Source organism: Aphelocoma coerulescens, chromosome 3, assembly GCF_041296385.1.
Source record: "Aphelocoma coerulescens isolate FSJ_1873_10779 chromosome 3, UR_Acoe_1.0, whole genome shotgun sequence".
Lineage (NCBI taxonomy): Eukaryota > Metazoa > Chordata > Aves > Passeriformes > Corvidae > Aphelocoma > Aphelocoma coerulescens.
The window spans coordinates 95,660,736-95,676,877 of record NC_091016.1 but is presented as its reverse complement, the minus strand read 5'-3'; the positions used below and the strand labels follow the sequence as shown (position 1 = coordinate 95,676,877).

Genomic DNA, 16,142 nt, shown 5'->3' with positions numbered 1-16,142 from the left:
TGGGACCACAAGTCTTGCAGAAGTGAGGTCAACAACCAGGCTGAATGGAGGAAAGAGAATCACTGCTAGAACCACATGTTCTTTTTGTCATCACATGACTTCTACAATATGAGAAAGGACAGGCATCTGCCCTGAACTAGAAGTAAGCAGCTGAGTCAGAGTCCTAATATTGATTCTCACTCTCATGGACTTTGAGGTTTTGTGGGCTAAAAATCAGATTTCTAAACAAGTCTTGCTAAAGCCAGGCCAATGTGCCCTTTAATCACTGCGGTAACTGACACAAGAGTTACAGCAAGCAGCTTACATTCCTAACTCAGGATCCTTTTGGACTTCACATGTGTACAGTCTACATCCACAAGCTGTAAACCAAGGAGGGGGGGTAGGAACAACAACAACAAACAAACAAAACCAAAAAACCAAAACTTAAACAGTCACCAAGTGAAAGCCAGTTGGAGAATTTCTTACCTTTAGGACCTTTGCGACCAATCTCACCAGGGGGACCTTTAAGGCCAGGCAGGCCACGGGGGCCAAGCTGTCCTGGGAAACCATTTTCACCAGCAGGTCCTGGAGCACCTGGTGGCCCTGGTCGGCCAGGAAGACCTGGAGCACCGAATTCTGGCCTCCTAAGGCTGGCTGCCAGCTGAGCTAATTGTTCTGCAATGAGCAGGACAGAGTTAAGGAGTAAGTGAATATGAATGAAGAGATCATTGAAGAAGAATGTATGCTCTTTGCTACAGGAACTGACTTACTGATTACACTACAGCACCTTCCTTTTGTACATTGCTATTTACAAAGTTTATTACATATAAGGTATTATCTTAGAACTATCAGTGGCAAGCTGCATAGGTACACTGTGCAGAAAAAAAATGCATTTTTTTCTGCAAAATAAATTTAATGTTTATAGGTTGAAATTATTCAAATGTATATAGTTTATTTGGAAATGCCTTTATAATTTTCTATGTCATTTAAATTTCAACCATTAGTAAGAAACTTACTCTTTTAAGAGGCAGCGATTTCATGAGTAAATAGCTCTCTTCATTACTACATGTTAATCCTGTCAAAATCCATTTTTGCAAGAAGGGAAAAGTATGAGGTTAGTTATGTATGCTGCCTGTTAAGTACCAGTCTTCTTTTCAAAGGAAAGAACCCTCAAACCTGTGCTTATGAGTTCAGGTTTGATAAATAATTGAACATTTTATGTTGATCTTTTCTTAAGGTAAATCAGCAGAACCTTTGTTCTTAATCAGGCACAGGATCAGCTTGCCATTCCTCAGGACAATCCATGCTGGATATTCCCTCTTGCTCTTCCGCCTTGCAGGCCACTGCTCCAGCAGCATAAAAGCAGTCCTCTCTTTCCATAATGTTTCTGTTCTAGACTTCAAATACATCTTCCAAGCATGCTTTGGAAATAACTTTCACTGGATACAGCCACACACAATTCCATATGACATTTGCTTTAAAGTCTGCAGGACTTGGAAAGACTAGTTATTTTGTGTCGACAGCTGAGAAATATTAAGATGATGTGGGATGGGGTGCAGGGGGTTAGGATCTGAATTAAAATATGAATTATAGCCAGGAGATCTACAAGGAATAGCTCTCTGCAGGCAAAGCCTGAGGAGCTGAACTTCACTTACAGTTGTCTTTGAGACAACAAGGTTCCAAGGAGCCACTTGGATTGATTTGTATTCCTATGTTTTTCTCTCTTTTTAGTAGACCAGCATGGACAATTATAGGAGTTTTCAAGAGGGGTGCAATGAAGACAGTCTAGATTTTCCCCATACCAGTGTCTTCACTGTTAATTCTGATAGGAATAAATTCAAGCACCAAATCTGATTTCACTATGATCCTTCTCAATATTACTGTGTTGATTTCTTAGGTTTTAACTTTTATATTTTTCAAATCCTGTACTGCCCAGTGTGTAACTCTGAAGTTTCTTGTAGCCTGTTAACTTCTGCTCTCTCATGCTACGTAGACATAACAAAGCCTCTCCAGGCCTGCTCTTCAAGGACACCCAGACTGTCCTAGGCCCAAAAAGTATAAACCAAAAGCCTTTGACAGGGGGGGCAAGCTGAGGGGAATTACATCATTAACTGCAGCTTCAATTGGAGAATTAACCCTGATATGCAAATGAACCAAACCTATAAAAGTGTAAAGAACTCGTGACCTCTCGTCCATCTTGGGGTCCATCTTGGCAATAGGCTCTGGCTCCCCAGGGTGTACCTTTGAAGGCCTTTCAAATAAATACCTACCTTTATTCCCTTACTCCTGTCTAGTCTCTGTTTTTAGGTGGCCTCTTAAGGCATCAGTGTCTTTCAAGAGACCACTTTAAAAGGCCTTTTTACCCTGTTGAGCAGTATCAAGAACAGTGACAACTACTGGAAATTTTTAAATCATGAGCAGCAATTTCATTCTTTAAACTCTTAACATCACAGAGGCATAATATTCCAAAAGGCAACTTCAATAGCAAGTAGTGAAAAGTTTCTTTTGTGTTTACAGGGAAGCATACATTTCTCAACTCAGAAAATTCCGTGCACCCAACCATATTGGAAAAGCTTCAGATTTCTGTGTGTATGTCAAGAAATCAGCAAATATAATTAGGATTTTCAGTATCTCTCAACTGCTTTAATTTTAAGGTGTGTTATCTCCAGAAAGCCTCTCTCTGCATTCCTCTTCTTTTTATGCATTTTGCATAGTTTGTTTGCTGCAATCTAATAGTGAGTACAAAAGGCTAAAATGCTTTCAGTGAAGCTTGTACTTTTATGTATGCAAACACAGCAAGTGATTTGAATACAAAATGCATGTATTTCACACAAATACTCTGGTCTATAGCCTGCTTATCACTGCAGTAATGTGGAATCCACAGGTAGTTCAATGAGGCTACAAAATATATATAAATCAGGGACTTCCTCAAACCGTGTTCACATTCCTATGTGGAAAGATTTTCCACCAGGTTCCCTGCTGAGGCCATGCAATTTGTTCTGGGTAAGCATGGGGAAAATCTTGGTTGTCTCCACAGAAATAGATGATCCAAACTTAAACACACAAGAAACATCAAATACTTTTTAACCCATTTACCTTGCATGACTCTCATGCAAACCTGCTTAATGTGGTGATCACTTGGTTCTTTGCCCTAGGATTAAAAAAAGAGAGTTTTAATAAAACAGTTGATGCCACATTTACATTTTATAAGTGTGCCTGGTACAAAAAAATGCTGACCAGTTGTCACAGTTTAACCCCAGCTGGCAAAACACCACACAGCTGCTCACACCCTCAGCCTGCACCAGTGGGATGAGAGAAGGAAAAAAAGTTTAAGAAATGGAAAGGAAGAAGAAGAAGGAGGAGAGGTTGGAAGAAGGGGAAGAAGAAGACAATAAAATGCAAAAAAGACAATGATAATGCAAGTGATATAAATGAAAGCAGTTGCTCACCACTCCCACAAGTTTTCCCTGGTTACGTTGCTGAGCATGATGCCATAAGGTATGGGATATCCCTTTGGTCAGTTAGGGTCAGCTCTCCCGGCTGTGTCCCCTCCCAATTTTTTGTGCACCTCCAGCCTACTCACTAAAGGGGCAGTGTAAGGAGCAGAAGAGGCTTTGATTCTATGCAAACAGTGTTCATGAGTAACTGAAACATCACAGAATGGCTTGGGTTGGAAGGGACCTTTGAAACCATCTAGTTCCAACCCTCCTTCAACATGACCTTGAACCCTTCCAGGAACAGAGCATCCACAACTTCCCTGGGTGACCTATTAGTACCTCACCATTCTTGCAGAGAAGAATTTCTTTCTAATATCTAATCTAAATCTATGCTATTTCACTTTGAAGCCATTACCCTTTTTCCTGTTCCCATGACTCTGCTATAAGGACTGTTTTCGTCACAAATCCGAAACATAACCCCATACAAGCCACTATGAAGAAATTTAATTGTAACCCAATCAAAACCAATCTATGAGTCACTAAAAGGTGCTCCAGCTCCTGGCAGTGCAACTATTCCAGCTGATGTCAACCAGCAAACTCTGTGAGGCATGCTCCTTTGTATCAAACAGGGTTTGGTTTCATGCACACTACAGAAGTGGGGTGGGCATAAGAAAACAGAGCTAAACTGAAAGCTGGGGTCCCAAGGACATAGCTGTGTACAACCCAAGATTGCTCTGGTGTACACATGTGTCTGATGAGAGGCACACTGTACTTCAGACTACTGTGGCACTTCCGTTTGGCATGTGTACATGGAAAAACAAGGATTGGTGTGAGTGAGAGATAAAGGTTCAAAAGATACCAATTACATGGAAACAGTACTTACAGCTGGCCCTTCGCTGCCAGGCAGGCCTGGGGCACCCTGTTCCCCCTGCAATCCTCGTGGTCCAGGTGAGCCTCGTGGCCCTTCCATGCCCGGCAGTCCCCGACTTCCCTCAGGCCCACGGGAACCAGGGTCTCCAGGATTACCAATCTGACAATGGAAGAGAGGAATTCCAATGGGCTGCTATACTAATGATAGACTCATTCTGACATACCAAAATGGTGATGGGAACTATTCACAAGTGCAAAGAAATGAGTGCTGAAATGCAGTTGTTGAACAGAGTTTTTTAAATAAGCAACTGGAGTCAATAGTTGCATGATTTTTAAGAGGTCAGTATTCTTCACTTACAGGGGAGAAATGGAAAATTAATCCATTCTGTCAAAATAGGTAAATCAGAATCAATAGTGACATGCTCAAGATGGCTCTCTGCCCTTGTGAATGCCAACATGGAACATTTCTAGACATTAAGTGCTGCTTAAGGTACGAAAACTCCACCTCCCTTCGTGCTCCAGATGCCTTTCATGTCCTTCTGTAGAGAGTACCACAGTATGAGCTTCTACTGTGTAGCCCCAGGTTGTTTGGGAACACATTTTTGCTTTGTTTACTCTGTCAGAGACAGAGCTAGTTCTAGTGCCACTGCTTGAGTTTGCTGGCAGAGGAGAAGGAACATCCTCACACAAACTGACATTGACAAACTGCCTGAACAGACACAGTGCCATGATTACACTCAGGCAAGGGGTAGAAAGAGCTGTTCCTGACCCCTGGGGAAGGAAAGGATTGATGTGACTATGTCAATATGTTCACTTAAGTACACTGAGTAAACAAAGCTATAGCTTCTACTCCAGTAAATTTACTAAGAGTTATTAAATATCATGCAGAGAGAGACCTATGCCAGCAGGCACCTCTGAATTACTGTAATTGGTTTGAGTGGCAATGTTCTGGTAGCAGGGGGTCTACGGGGGTGGCTGCCAAAACCTTTCCCCCATGTCCAGCAGATCCAACACCAGCCAGCTTCAAGACAGACCTCCTGGCCAATGCCAAGCCAATCAGTGAGGTTAGTAAAGCCTCCTCCTATTTAAGGAGGAAAAATTACTTCCCAGAAATAATTGCAGCCAGAGAAGAGCAGGGTGAGAATATGTGAAAGGAACAGCTCTGCAGACAGCGAGGTCAGTGCAGAAGAAGTGAGGAGGTGCTCCCCCATTGTTTTACTTCCCATTATCCTACTCTGACAGGTAATAAATCTCTTTGTTTCCCCAAGTCTGTTTTGCCCGTGACCATAACTGGTGAGAGATCTCTCCCTGCCCTTATCTGGGCCCATGAGCTTTTTGTTACATTTTCTTTCCCCTGGCCAGATGAGGAAGAGAGTGACAGTGTGGCTTTGGTGTACAGCTGGTGTCCAGTCAGGGTCAAACCACCACAGCTGCTTTCAATACAAGTTAATTTACTCCTATTAATCAATAGTAGTACTAAGAAAATAAACCCTACATACTCACGACTTCCCAAATCTATTGGGGGAAAAAAAAAAGCCACACCCTCTAAAAGAGATGCTGACGAACGAATTACTCAGCTGCGCTATCAGTTAAATCCACAAGATGGAGCCATTTCGGTTCCAGCTGAGCTGCATCCCAGACAGCCCATTGTCCTCCCTACCAGAAGAAAACCCAAAGAACGTGCTTCGATAGATACATTAAGAAAACAAAATAATTGCTTTTATGGACTACACAACCGGGAAGCCATCATTCCTTTCTTCCCCAGCCTGGTGAGTTATCAGGTTCCCAGACAGATTACTCATTCCTGTGAAGGTACTCACTGGGATGGCAAGCCCTATAGGGTCTCATCAATATAAGAGGATTTTAAAAATCAAGGTGGATAAAATTATGGATTTCTCTTCTACTCTATCTCTTCCTCATGTCCTTCATGTAGAATCCTCATCAGCAGTAAACACCCTTTAGCTTGCATTTACTTAGCCCCGAAGTTACCCCGAACACAGAGAACACAAGCACAGGTTTTTTTGTTATGCTCAGCCTCAGTTCCCCATAGGCAGAACTGTTGGTATTTTAGTATCACAGCCCATACTGTCAGATGCTGTAACAATCCAACTCTTCAGTGATCCTGAAATAAAAGAAGGAGTTCAGCTCCCCAGTTATTTTTTTAGGTGACATACAAGATTCTGCTCCTTCCACATCAAAGTTATCATTTTGCAAATGAAAACAAAATAAAATAAAACAAAACAAAATAAATGAAAAGAACATAAAATAAAAATAAAATAAATATTAAATAAATATAAAAGAAAATAAAATAAATAGAAAAGAAAATAAATATAAAATAAAAATAAAAATAAATAAAAAAAGAAATCTGAGCCATAAATACTTCTGGTTTCACAGACATCACAATCCTGCTGCCAGCTTTTTAACAGTGGCATGCAGCCACTGCACTGAGCCTCCTTTCTATCCAACACCTACTGTACAAAGGGTGCATTCATTTTCTTTAAAAAAAACTTAGTTGGCCAGAAAACTGCTGCTGAATGATGCTTCTCTTTTATGGAGTTAGAATTCAGGAAACTAATTCCTTTTCAAAGCTAATTCATTTTAATATTAACTGTATTCAAAATTTAAACAGAAGAAAATCTGTTAGAACACATTCAATTTAACTTAAAGATAAAGAGCTTAGCCTGTTATTTGCATTTTTCTTTCCTTAGATCAGAAAACCATCTATATGATCTATATGATCTACTAGATCTCTGTATTTCCATAAAAATGCTATTCATTATACTTACAGCTCCCTTTGCTCCTGGTAATCCCATGTCGCCCTAAAAATAAGACAAACTGTATTAGAAGAGAGACTCTGTTACCACTGACATTAAAAATGCAGTACATTTCACATGATTTTTTTTTTTTCACTATAAAAAGAAATTTCATATATTTGGTTGATTCATGCAAAATTACACCACAAATTAATTACAATTCCTTTGAAAATAAAACCTTTATTTTGAGTGGGTTTTGTACAATTCCTTTCTCAAAAGCTTTTCTGTAAGGTGCAGATGAGAAAGCATGTTTGTTATAATTGTTTTTGTATTTCTTATGTTGGAATCAGACACATGGCTCTAACCCCTCAAACACAGCTACACCCCAGGACAATCTTAGACAGCAGATTTCTTGGAAACCTTTAGAGGATGCATTTTTTTAACCAGGATTTCCTAGTTTCTGACAAGTGACAGAACTATGGATTTCAGTGCTGTGTTAATGCTGAAAAACTTCAACAGAAACCAGACAAGTGTCTACCTCAAGCTCTGTGAAGAAGCCAAATCCCATCACATTCCTATTCCCAGCAATCTTTCTCCTGGCTTGAACACTACCAAAATCCCTCAACCACCTGACTGAGAATAGCAATCCCACTATTCAGGAATTTTTAGGCTTTCCTCTCAACTGGAAAAAAAACTTTCAAAATCTTGTAATCACCTGTGAAATAGATTAGTATGAAAACACCAAAGAAACTTAGAGAGATTTCTGTAAACTGTCCTGTCCCAGTTCTTAAATGTCATTGGTGAAATAACTAGTTTCCAGTCAAAGGCCCGTCTGTTAATGAATATGTCATAATTGAAATAGAAATAACTGTTATCCATTTAAACCAGACTGACTGGCAGCACACTTAAACAACCCATAGTATTGCTTCCTGGGAATCTGTAGAGTGACTGTAATGCTCCGTTACTGGACATTTTTCTCACTAAGGCTTTCAGAATTGCAGCATGTAGGATGAAAACACTCATTTCCCACATATGACCCAGCTACCATTCTTTGAATAGGGAGCAGTTTACTTTCTTTAGAAAGATCAGCTCTGGCTTTTCTGGATGAAACCTCATGGGAGCCACTGGACCAGTGGGTTTCTCTTTTGGCAGGGAAAAACATCCTCTTTTCCCAAGGGCACATGACCCAGGCATTACCCATGTCAATTTACAACATGCCATACTCCTGCAGCATATATATATGCAATATCACAGTGCCACAGCCTCTTCCCAGCCCATTTTTCCTCTCCCTAACAGCCAGTTGCAAATCGTATTTCCAAAGAGAAAGTCAATACAGAATATTTCCTTTAAGTGAGAGTCATTAAGGATATTTATTAACTCTCCTCCTGTTTCACCTGAGTTAAACTAATTGCTCATCCTCACTGCCTCAAACACCAAGAATTTGTGTCTGTGTATGCATATATATATATTTATAAACAAACAGTCTCTATATGTATCTACCTATATGTGTATGTATATATATACACATACATACATATATATATATACACAAACACAGACACATCCCTTTCCTTCAAGGCAGTCTGTACTATATTGTACCCCTAACAGAACACATGTATTTCAGTGCTTTCCAAACAGCAGGAATAGAGTAACTAGGCAAACAGAACTGCTGTGCTCTGCAGTGGCCAGTTGCTACAAAACTTAAATGTGCATTTCAGTGATGAAAACATAACGCTTGAAGTATTCCAACACCACTTTATAGTTTTAATTTACAATAACAACATAATATTATATCAGGTAAAGAAAAAAAGGCGCCTTACTAAGTCACCCTTTTCTCCTCCATCTCCTTCTGCTCCAGGTGCACCCTACATCAAAGAAAGACATACTGTCAGCCTTCAGATTTAGTCAGCATTATGTGGCATTTGGTACTGTGACTTTAAAGTCCCATAATCTCTATCATGACTTACTTGTTCACCCTTAGGTCCTGGTTCACCCACCGAACCCTAAAAGGTTAAAGATTTAAAAAAAAATAAAAAATAAAAAAATCAGAATTTCAAAGTCTAGATTCTAAAGCACATTAAATGTTCTTGGATCCTAAATTTCACATTCATGCAAGAGACCTTTAAAGCTGCAAATTTTTAAGAATGACAATGAAAGCACTTAAATCTTACCATGCAATTTATGTGACAGACTGAAGGCAAGTACTAGTTTGGAACATATAATCCACCACCACACTGGACAGTACAGATTCTGAGTGTCAAACAGATGTTGTCCCCTTTTAACAACAAATGCAGATGCTACTGGTCTGCTCTGAGAGTTGGTTACAAGATACAAGTAAATAAATCCAGTAAGTGTATCACTTTTTCTAGCACTATTATATATTCCATATTGCTGAAGGCTATAGTAGCCCTGCTAATGAGGGATAAGCAGAGAGACATTCACAAGTACAGTCACAATCTTGTCTTGTGTGCTGTTCAATTCTCAATGTCTTTTAGCAAACCTGTGTCAAAAGGCTTGTATCTTAGAGTTAATATGCCTTTTTCAGAAGAAATTAGATTATGTTTCATCTTAGAATCCTCTAACAAAACGTACCTGTGTGGACAGGCAGGAAATAAGGAGTAATAAATTAATGACCTAATTAATTTCAAACAAATGTAATTTTTCTCTATATCAAAATTATTAAATTTGTAGAACAGTTTATCATTTAGGACAATCTTTTTGTAGTTGTATTCTGTTAGAAAACCAGTCACACCATCCTTTTAATATTCTTTTCAGTCTGTACATGTTCAAAGATATGCATTCCAAAAGAACTATAACTGTGCATGATATTTTTTTTTTTGTAAAACAGACAGACATGCAGCACTTTCTCTCCCATTTCAGAGATCCATTTAATTCACATAAGATACACACACACAGACTGGTGTGACTTTTATGAAATTAATGAATTCTGACATGTTCTCATGTTCTTGAAGATGAAGAGCTAATAATAAATTATCCACAAAGATAAGCAGTATAAATCACAGAACTGTTTAACATTCCAACTTTGTCAACACTGAAACTATTTTGTCTGAAGTGTTCTCAACATTGTGCCTTGTTAAGGTTTCCCAGTTACACAAAAAAGACATTGGTTTCCAACCTAACATTGCTTTGGGGGTTCTTTTTCCCCCCTTAATCTTGTTTAGAGCAATAAAACTGCCAATAGAGAAGGCTGACATAGAAGAATCTATTGCTTTTTGTGAGCCTTGGCCTGCAGTGTTTGTATTAGCAAATATAAAATCGTAACTGAAATTATCTGAATCCACATTGACTCCAAAAATTTCAATGGAGGCACTAAGGCAAGATGTCAAACTATGAAAATACTCACTTTTCTTGACCTACTGCCTATCTATTTGCAAAAATCCTTCTCAAATCATACCTAAGAATTATTTGCAAAACTGCCTGTCAGCATCATCCAAAACTGTACCGGGGCTACTTTAACTACTTAGCAGCATAAAGGATTGTGTTGCTGTGCCAGGGTCTGGCACTTGTCTTGGTGCTGTTTAACTTACTAAAAGAGACAGAACCCGAGTGTATGAAACCAGTCCAAACTACATGAATCAGAAACACTCTAAGTGGTGAATGCTGAGGCTTGGGCATTATCCGTGTTGCGTGGGCATAACCACCCCGTAAGATTCACTGAAGTGTAAGCCATTGCTCTTACATTGCTTTGTCCTGCTCTCTCTGCTAGACTATGTCAGGTGTACGCCTGATGCACACAGCTCCTTGCCCAGACTAGTGGCAGTCTGGTTCAGGCTCCAAAGGAGGCAAAGGCCTAGGCTGTGACCTCCTCTTCCAACCTGAAAACCCACACAGGGACAGGGTGACATGGTGAGGATTGGTCCATGTGGGCTTGGAAACAGGAACACCAACCCTGCAATTAGCACATTATGTTATGCTTGTAGCATTCAATCATTATTATACCCATAGAATTTTGACACCTCTCACTTTTACATATTACTTCAATAAAAGCACTTCTGCTGGTATCTTTGGTGGTGATTCATTCTTTAAGTGGTCATCACCTGCATGTTGACAATATGCCAACAGATAGTACACATTATTTATCAGCTTTGGGAGCAAGAATAACTACTGATATATCAAATTCATGAATTCTACTGGCTTCTGGCTGCTATTTTCATCAACTCTTATCATGCAGATATAGCTACACAACAGAACTTTATAGGATCCCTGTGTACAAAATCATGCAGTTTTGAAACCAGAAATGGAAAAAAAAGTTACTTCAGCCTAGAACTTACTCCTAGAAGGAGTTGTCCCAAAGACTAGGGTTAACAGGCTACAGAGACACCTATTTCCAACCTGACAAAACCAGGCCGTGCAAAACCAATACATTGTAAGACTGATGCAGTTGCAAAAGCTGAAGGGAAGCGGAAGGATAGAGCGGCACAATGCTCTCCAGGCTTGTGACTTGGAAGACGTACTGCAGGTCAGTGCTGCTGGCAAGGCTGCAGCCATGCTAAGGCTGCCCCAGAAAATTCACTCCAACCTCTATGCAACTGGAAAAAATAATATAAATCAAGGATACAAGTGGAGAGCTAAAAAGCAATCACAGGATGACATAGTTCCTAGCACAGTGCTTTGGATCTTAAGGTTATTTGCGCAGAGCAATAAACCAACCTCAGGTTTTCAAAAAAGGTCCAGGCACAAGTTACTGTCATCTGCCAGTTAGATAATCAGAAACCTCCTGGATGTAGCCTGACTGTCTCTAGGTCCATTTACAGCATCTACATTCTACTTTTCATTCTACAGGTCCAGACCATTTATATGGCAAATAAGGAAAATCGGGCACCCTTGGGAGGAGATTGTCAGCACTGCAACAAATGTTAGGTATTTTCCTTCACATTTGCTTCCTCAGTACCTTCAATCTCCCTCTTGAGGAGTCTAAAGTATGAATCATTACCAACCTAATAAAAAAGAGACTGCTTTATGTCAATACTTACATTTGACTAGAAACATGTGTTCCTGATCTCAGCATTAAAAGAAAACCAAACAAACATGAAAAAAATACCTCAGCAACATCAAAGACATAAAGCTTGCTTTTAAGTACCTGAATAGCTTTTTTTTAAAAAAGCTGCCAAAAACAACAGCAAGCCCTATCCAGACACCCTATGTTGTACACTGGGAGCATACCAAGGGCAGGATTCCTCTGTTCAGCTAAGACATTCTACATCAGATATACCCATACCTGACTAACAGTCCAACAGTTCCCTGGTTGTCAGCAGGATGTAAGGGGCACGCCACAAGCGTAATTCATTTAATACTGAAGTAGATGTGCCTCAAGTAAGAGAGATGAAACACAGTAGAGAACTTAGTATTTTTATAACAAGTATGTCAGAAGTTTGGCAAGTGAATTCCATCCTTTGCAGCCTCCTATAGCCAAGAAACATCTCTGGCTTTATGTACTGTCTTCACTGACATTTACTGAGCAAAGCAAGGTATCTTCTGCAGTTACGTGAGGCCCCCAGGGCCCAATCCTTCCCTCTCAACAAAATACTAGAAGTACTTCTATCCTGTAATTCTGCACGTATGCATAGGTGTCGCAATAGCTGCATTAGCATGTGCATTTCCATGGCAGGTCCTAAGACATGTAACAGGCATCACTTCTACTGTAGATGAGGGTGGAAGTTACAAAGATCTACAGTGACCAGAGACCCTGACTGACCATTTCAGATCTGTCTGTGTCAATGATTTGCAGTATGACTGAGGTCTTCAAATGATTCAAAATGATTTAAAAAAACAAAGGAGTGTTTACACCAGTAATCTTATTTCAGTCCCTTAAGTGACACTGCCAAGACTTTTCCTGTCCACACTTATGAGCTACAAGTGGTTAATGGGCACATAGAGCACCACTTTCAAGCAGTTAAAATATCTACATACAAAACAGACATTAATTCATGGAAAAAGCGAAAACAGTGCTCAACTTATTGTGTTTACTCCTGACATCAAACTGCAGTCTGCATGTATGAGTGTATTTCTTACCCGGTCACCTTTACCACCAGGAAGGCCTGGAGGACCAGGCAGTCCAGGAAGTCCAATATTACCCTGGGGACCCTGTGAAAATAAATCAAGGATGTAAACTTAGCCAACCAGGTTTAGAATGAACAACTTAGGGTCATACCCTGAAGCAGATGGGGCAGAACCTTATTCCCAGAACAGACTTAGCTTGATAAAAGAGGATTATCTGATGCAAATAGGGCTGATCCAAACTACAGCACTTTAAACAGAATCTTATTATGAATTTATTGCTGACAATCACAAAGAAATAACTTACAGGGTTTTCTACCCTCCAGTCCCTCAACGACAGTCTGGTTCTCTTAAAAATACTTCCCAAGATCTTGCACTCTGCGATTTGCACATTCCTCTGGAACAGTGGGTTCTTTCAGCCAAGACCTCCCCAGCTATGCTTCTGACCGATACTGTGTAAATACTGCTGGAGCTCTGGTAAAAGATGGCATTCATAACGTGCTCCATTCATTAGCTTCACATAGCTGTTAGCAGAAAGCCAGTCTCTCACTGCTCCTGCTCCCAGGTACACGCAGCCCACACAGGAGTGTGCCACTCAGCTTTGCACATCATAGGATTTATGGGTTTATTGAGTAGACGAAAAAGTCACACACATCTCCATGTAATTTAAAACAGCATTTTCTAATATTAGCACAGTCACAGAGGACTGAAAAAGAAACTGAACGACCACTCATTTAAATGTTATTTTCAGTTCCCTGCATGGATAAGTGAGTAAGTGTAGTTCCAAACGATACTATAGCTCCTTGAAAGTAAACATGAGCACAGAATATGGAATTAAACTGCTTACCAATTTCCCTGGTAAACCTGGAGGACCTGCAGGACCTGTCTCCCCTCTGCTACCCTGGAAGCAGAAATAGAAGGACAACATTATTTCCTGAAATACATCCTGTGATCTGGGAATAAAGTATGATTTTTTTTTCCTTAATGTTAAGTGATTTACACTACTTAGCAGTTGAGTTTAATTGAAACTTCTTTTCCATAGTGCAAAAATACCATATGCATTAAAACCAGTGAAACTTTCTGAGTAAACATTTTTAGTTAACAATTGCATATAATCTTTATTTGGCATTAAATTATTCAAGTAACTCATTTTGCTGAGTGATTAAGCACAATGAAGTTCCCTTCATGGGATCACACCTTAGAGTTACTTATCACAAACACATTCACTTCACTATGACAACTCTGGAACTCACACTTAACTTTAGGCTTTTGATTAGTTTCATCACCTGAACTCCTGTAATATTTAAAGCACCTGATCCCAAATGGACAAAGGTAAAAAGTGAATGCAGAAGTAATTCTTAATAAACTCATTCAGGTTTAAAAAAAGTCTAGACTGTTATAGGGAAGTGTAACTTTTAAAAATCCCCATTTATAATAGTGATAAGCATAAATATGTGGTTTACTGCATCTTTATGTCTTCACTCGGGACATGTTTATCCATCCAGATCATTGTATTCACATCAGTGTTACAACTCAATTTCTCAATGCAGCCATTTGTATACATAGTGTGGGTAAATCTGACATTGAGCCAAACTTGCAAAGATTTTTGAACTAAAGTACCTTTCTCAAAAGATTTTGTCTTTTATGATTGAACTTTTCAGAACAGCTCAATAAGTTTTATAGCTTCACTCTCACATGTACAGACATATCCCTCGACAGATAAATTCAAACAATGTCCCAACACAAGCCTAGGTCTCACTTGAGGAACTCTTCTTAATTTCACTGTGTGAATATGTAAGGACTATTTGCAATAAAAGAAAGATATAACATTTAAGATCATAAAATGTCAAGAATTGATGTTATTAGTTATGCAAGTTGATAAACTATCATACAATAACATAGAATATTTTAGATAAAAGCAGATCTTAGCATTCTAGTGCTGTGTGCACTGGATAATTTTAAATATAGGATTTTTTTCATAAGAACAATATTGTGAAACGTTCTGGCATACCAAATAAAAGGAGATGGCAGACATGGCCTTTTACACTAGGTCATAAATCCAATGACATCTTCTCACACAAGCTTAGGAAAGCTAACTCTACAATCCAAGAAATAATTAGGTATCCTGGAGAGATCACAGAACCAAACATAAACAGACTTTTCCGTTCATTTCCTTCAAAATATCCTGTGGTGTTAAAATACCTATTACTTTAAAGCACTTTGCATAATTTCTAGAAGCTTTTTTATGCTGAAAAAAAAAAGAAAGAAAGAAAGGAAAAATGCCCCCCAACTCACCTTCATTTTACAACCCAGAAAATGCATTAAACTTATATTTAATCACAAAAATCTGAACTCCATCACCTGGAATTCTACTACATTTCTGATTCAGGAAAGACGAAGCCTAAATTATGATCAGCATTAGAAACTTGGCAACTGGCAACTATCATTGCCATAGCAGTCATTGCTGCATGAGATCAAACAAAAGCAGTATAACCTTCAGAGAGTTAAAATCATATAATAAACCTCTTAAACACACCAAAAGTTCTGCTGGTCATACAAAATCCAAGAAAAATCTTCAATTTTATTTCAAATGCAGAAAACATCTTTCGTCAAATGCACACCACAGGCACTTTGTCAAACACAATGCTTTTCTAAGGGGCTAAAAAAGGAGGTTAGTATATGGACAACTGGAATACAAACACATAGTGTTTCCTGTAAACGTTGACATTTATGCCTGTAAGGACAGATTACTTCAAACTATGGGCCACCACTGCAAGGTCTGCAGAGGTGTTTTAGCAAGTAAGAGAAGAACTGGAGCCCAAAGAATGAGGAATCCTGTTGGGTCCTGGTATAACTAGAAAGACTGTAATGCTTCCTCCAAGTTATACCTGACTGAAATGGCCTTAGGATAGGCTATACAGTAAACTGGTTACTCATGCTTCTCTTCATAGTAAATGAAGAAAAAAGGCATTTTGAAACGTCCTCATGTAAATATTTAAAATTCAACACAAGTCATTAGAAGAACTTAGAAGCACCTACATTTTCCCCACATCATATAGGAGGGCTTCTGTAATAACTGGTTCAG

At 39.2% G+C, this 16,142-nt stretch overlaps 1 protein-coding gene across 1 annotated transcript in view; it reads right to left on the bottom strand.

The window, feature by feature from the left end:
* COL9A1 (collagen type IX alpha 1 chain) overlaps nucleotides 1-16,142 on the bottom strand; it is a 66,703-nt gene that overhangs the window by 4,074 nt on the left and 46,487 nt on the right. The window contains exons 29-36 of the mRNA XM_069008616.1: nucleotides 13,905-13,958; nucleotides 13,073-13,144; nucleotides 9,007-9,042; nucleotides 8,860-8,904; nucleotides 7,073-7,105; nucleotides 4,300-4,446; nucleotides 3,076-3,130; nucleotides 466-654 (exon numbers count right to left, since the gene is read on the bottom strand). Of these exons, the coding sequence (XP_068864717.1) occupies nucleotides 466-654; nucleotides 3,076-3,130; nucleotides 4,300-4,446; nucleotides 7,073-7,105; nucleotides 8,860-8,904; nucleotides 9,007-9,042; nucleotides 13,073-13,144; nucleotides 13,905-13,958 (631 nt within the window). The remainder of the gene's footprint in view (nucleotides 1-465; nucleotides 655-3,075; nucleotides 3,131-4,299; nucleotides 4,447-7,072; nucleotides 7,106-8,859; nucleotides 8,905-9,006; nucleotides 9,043-13,072; nucleotides 13,145-13,904; nucleotides 13,959-16,142) is intronic.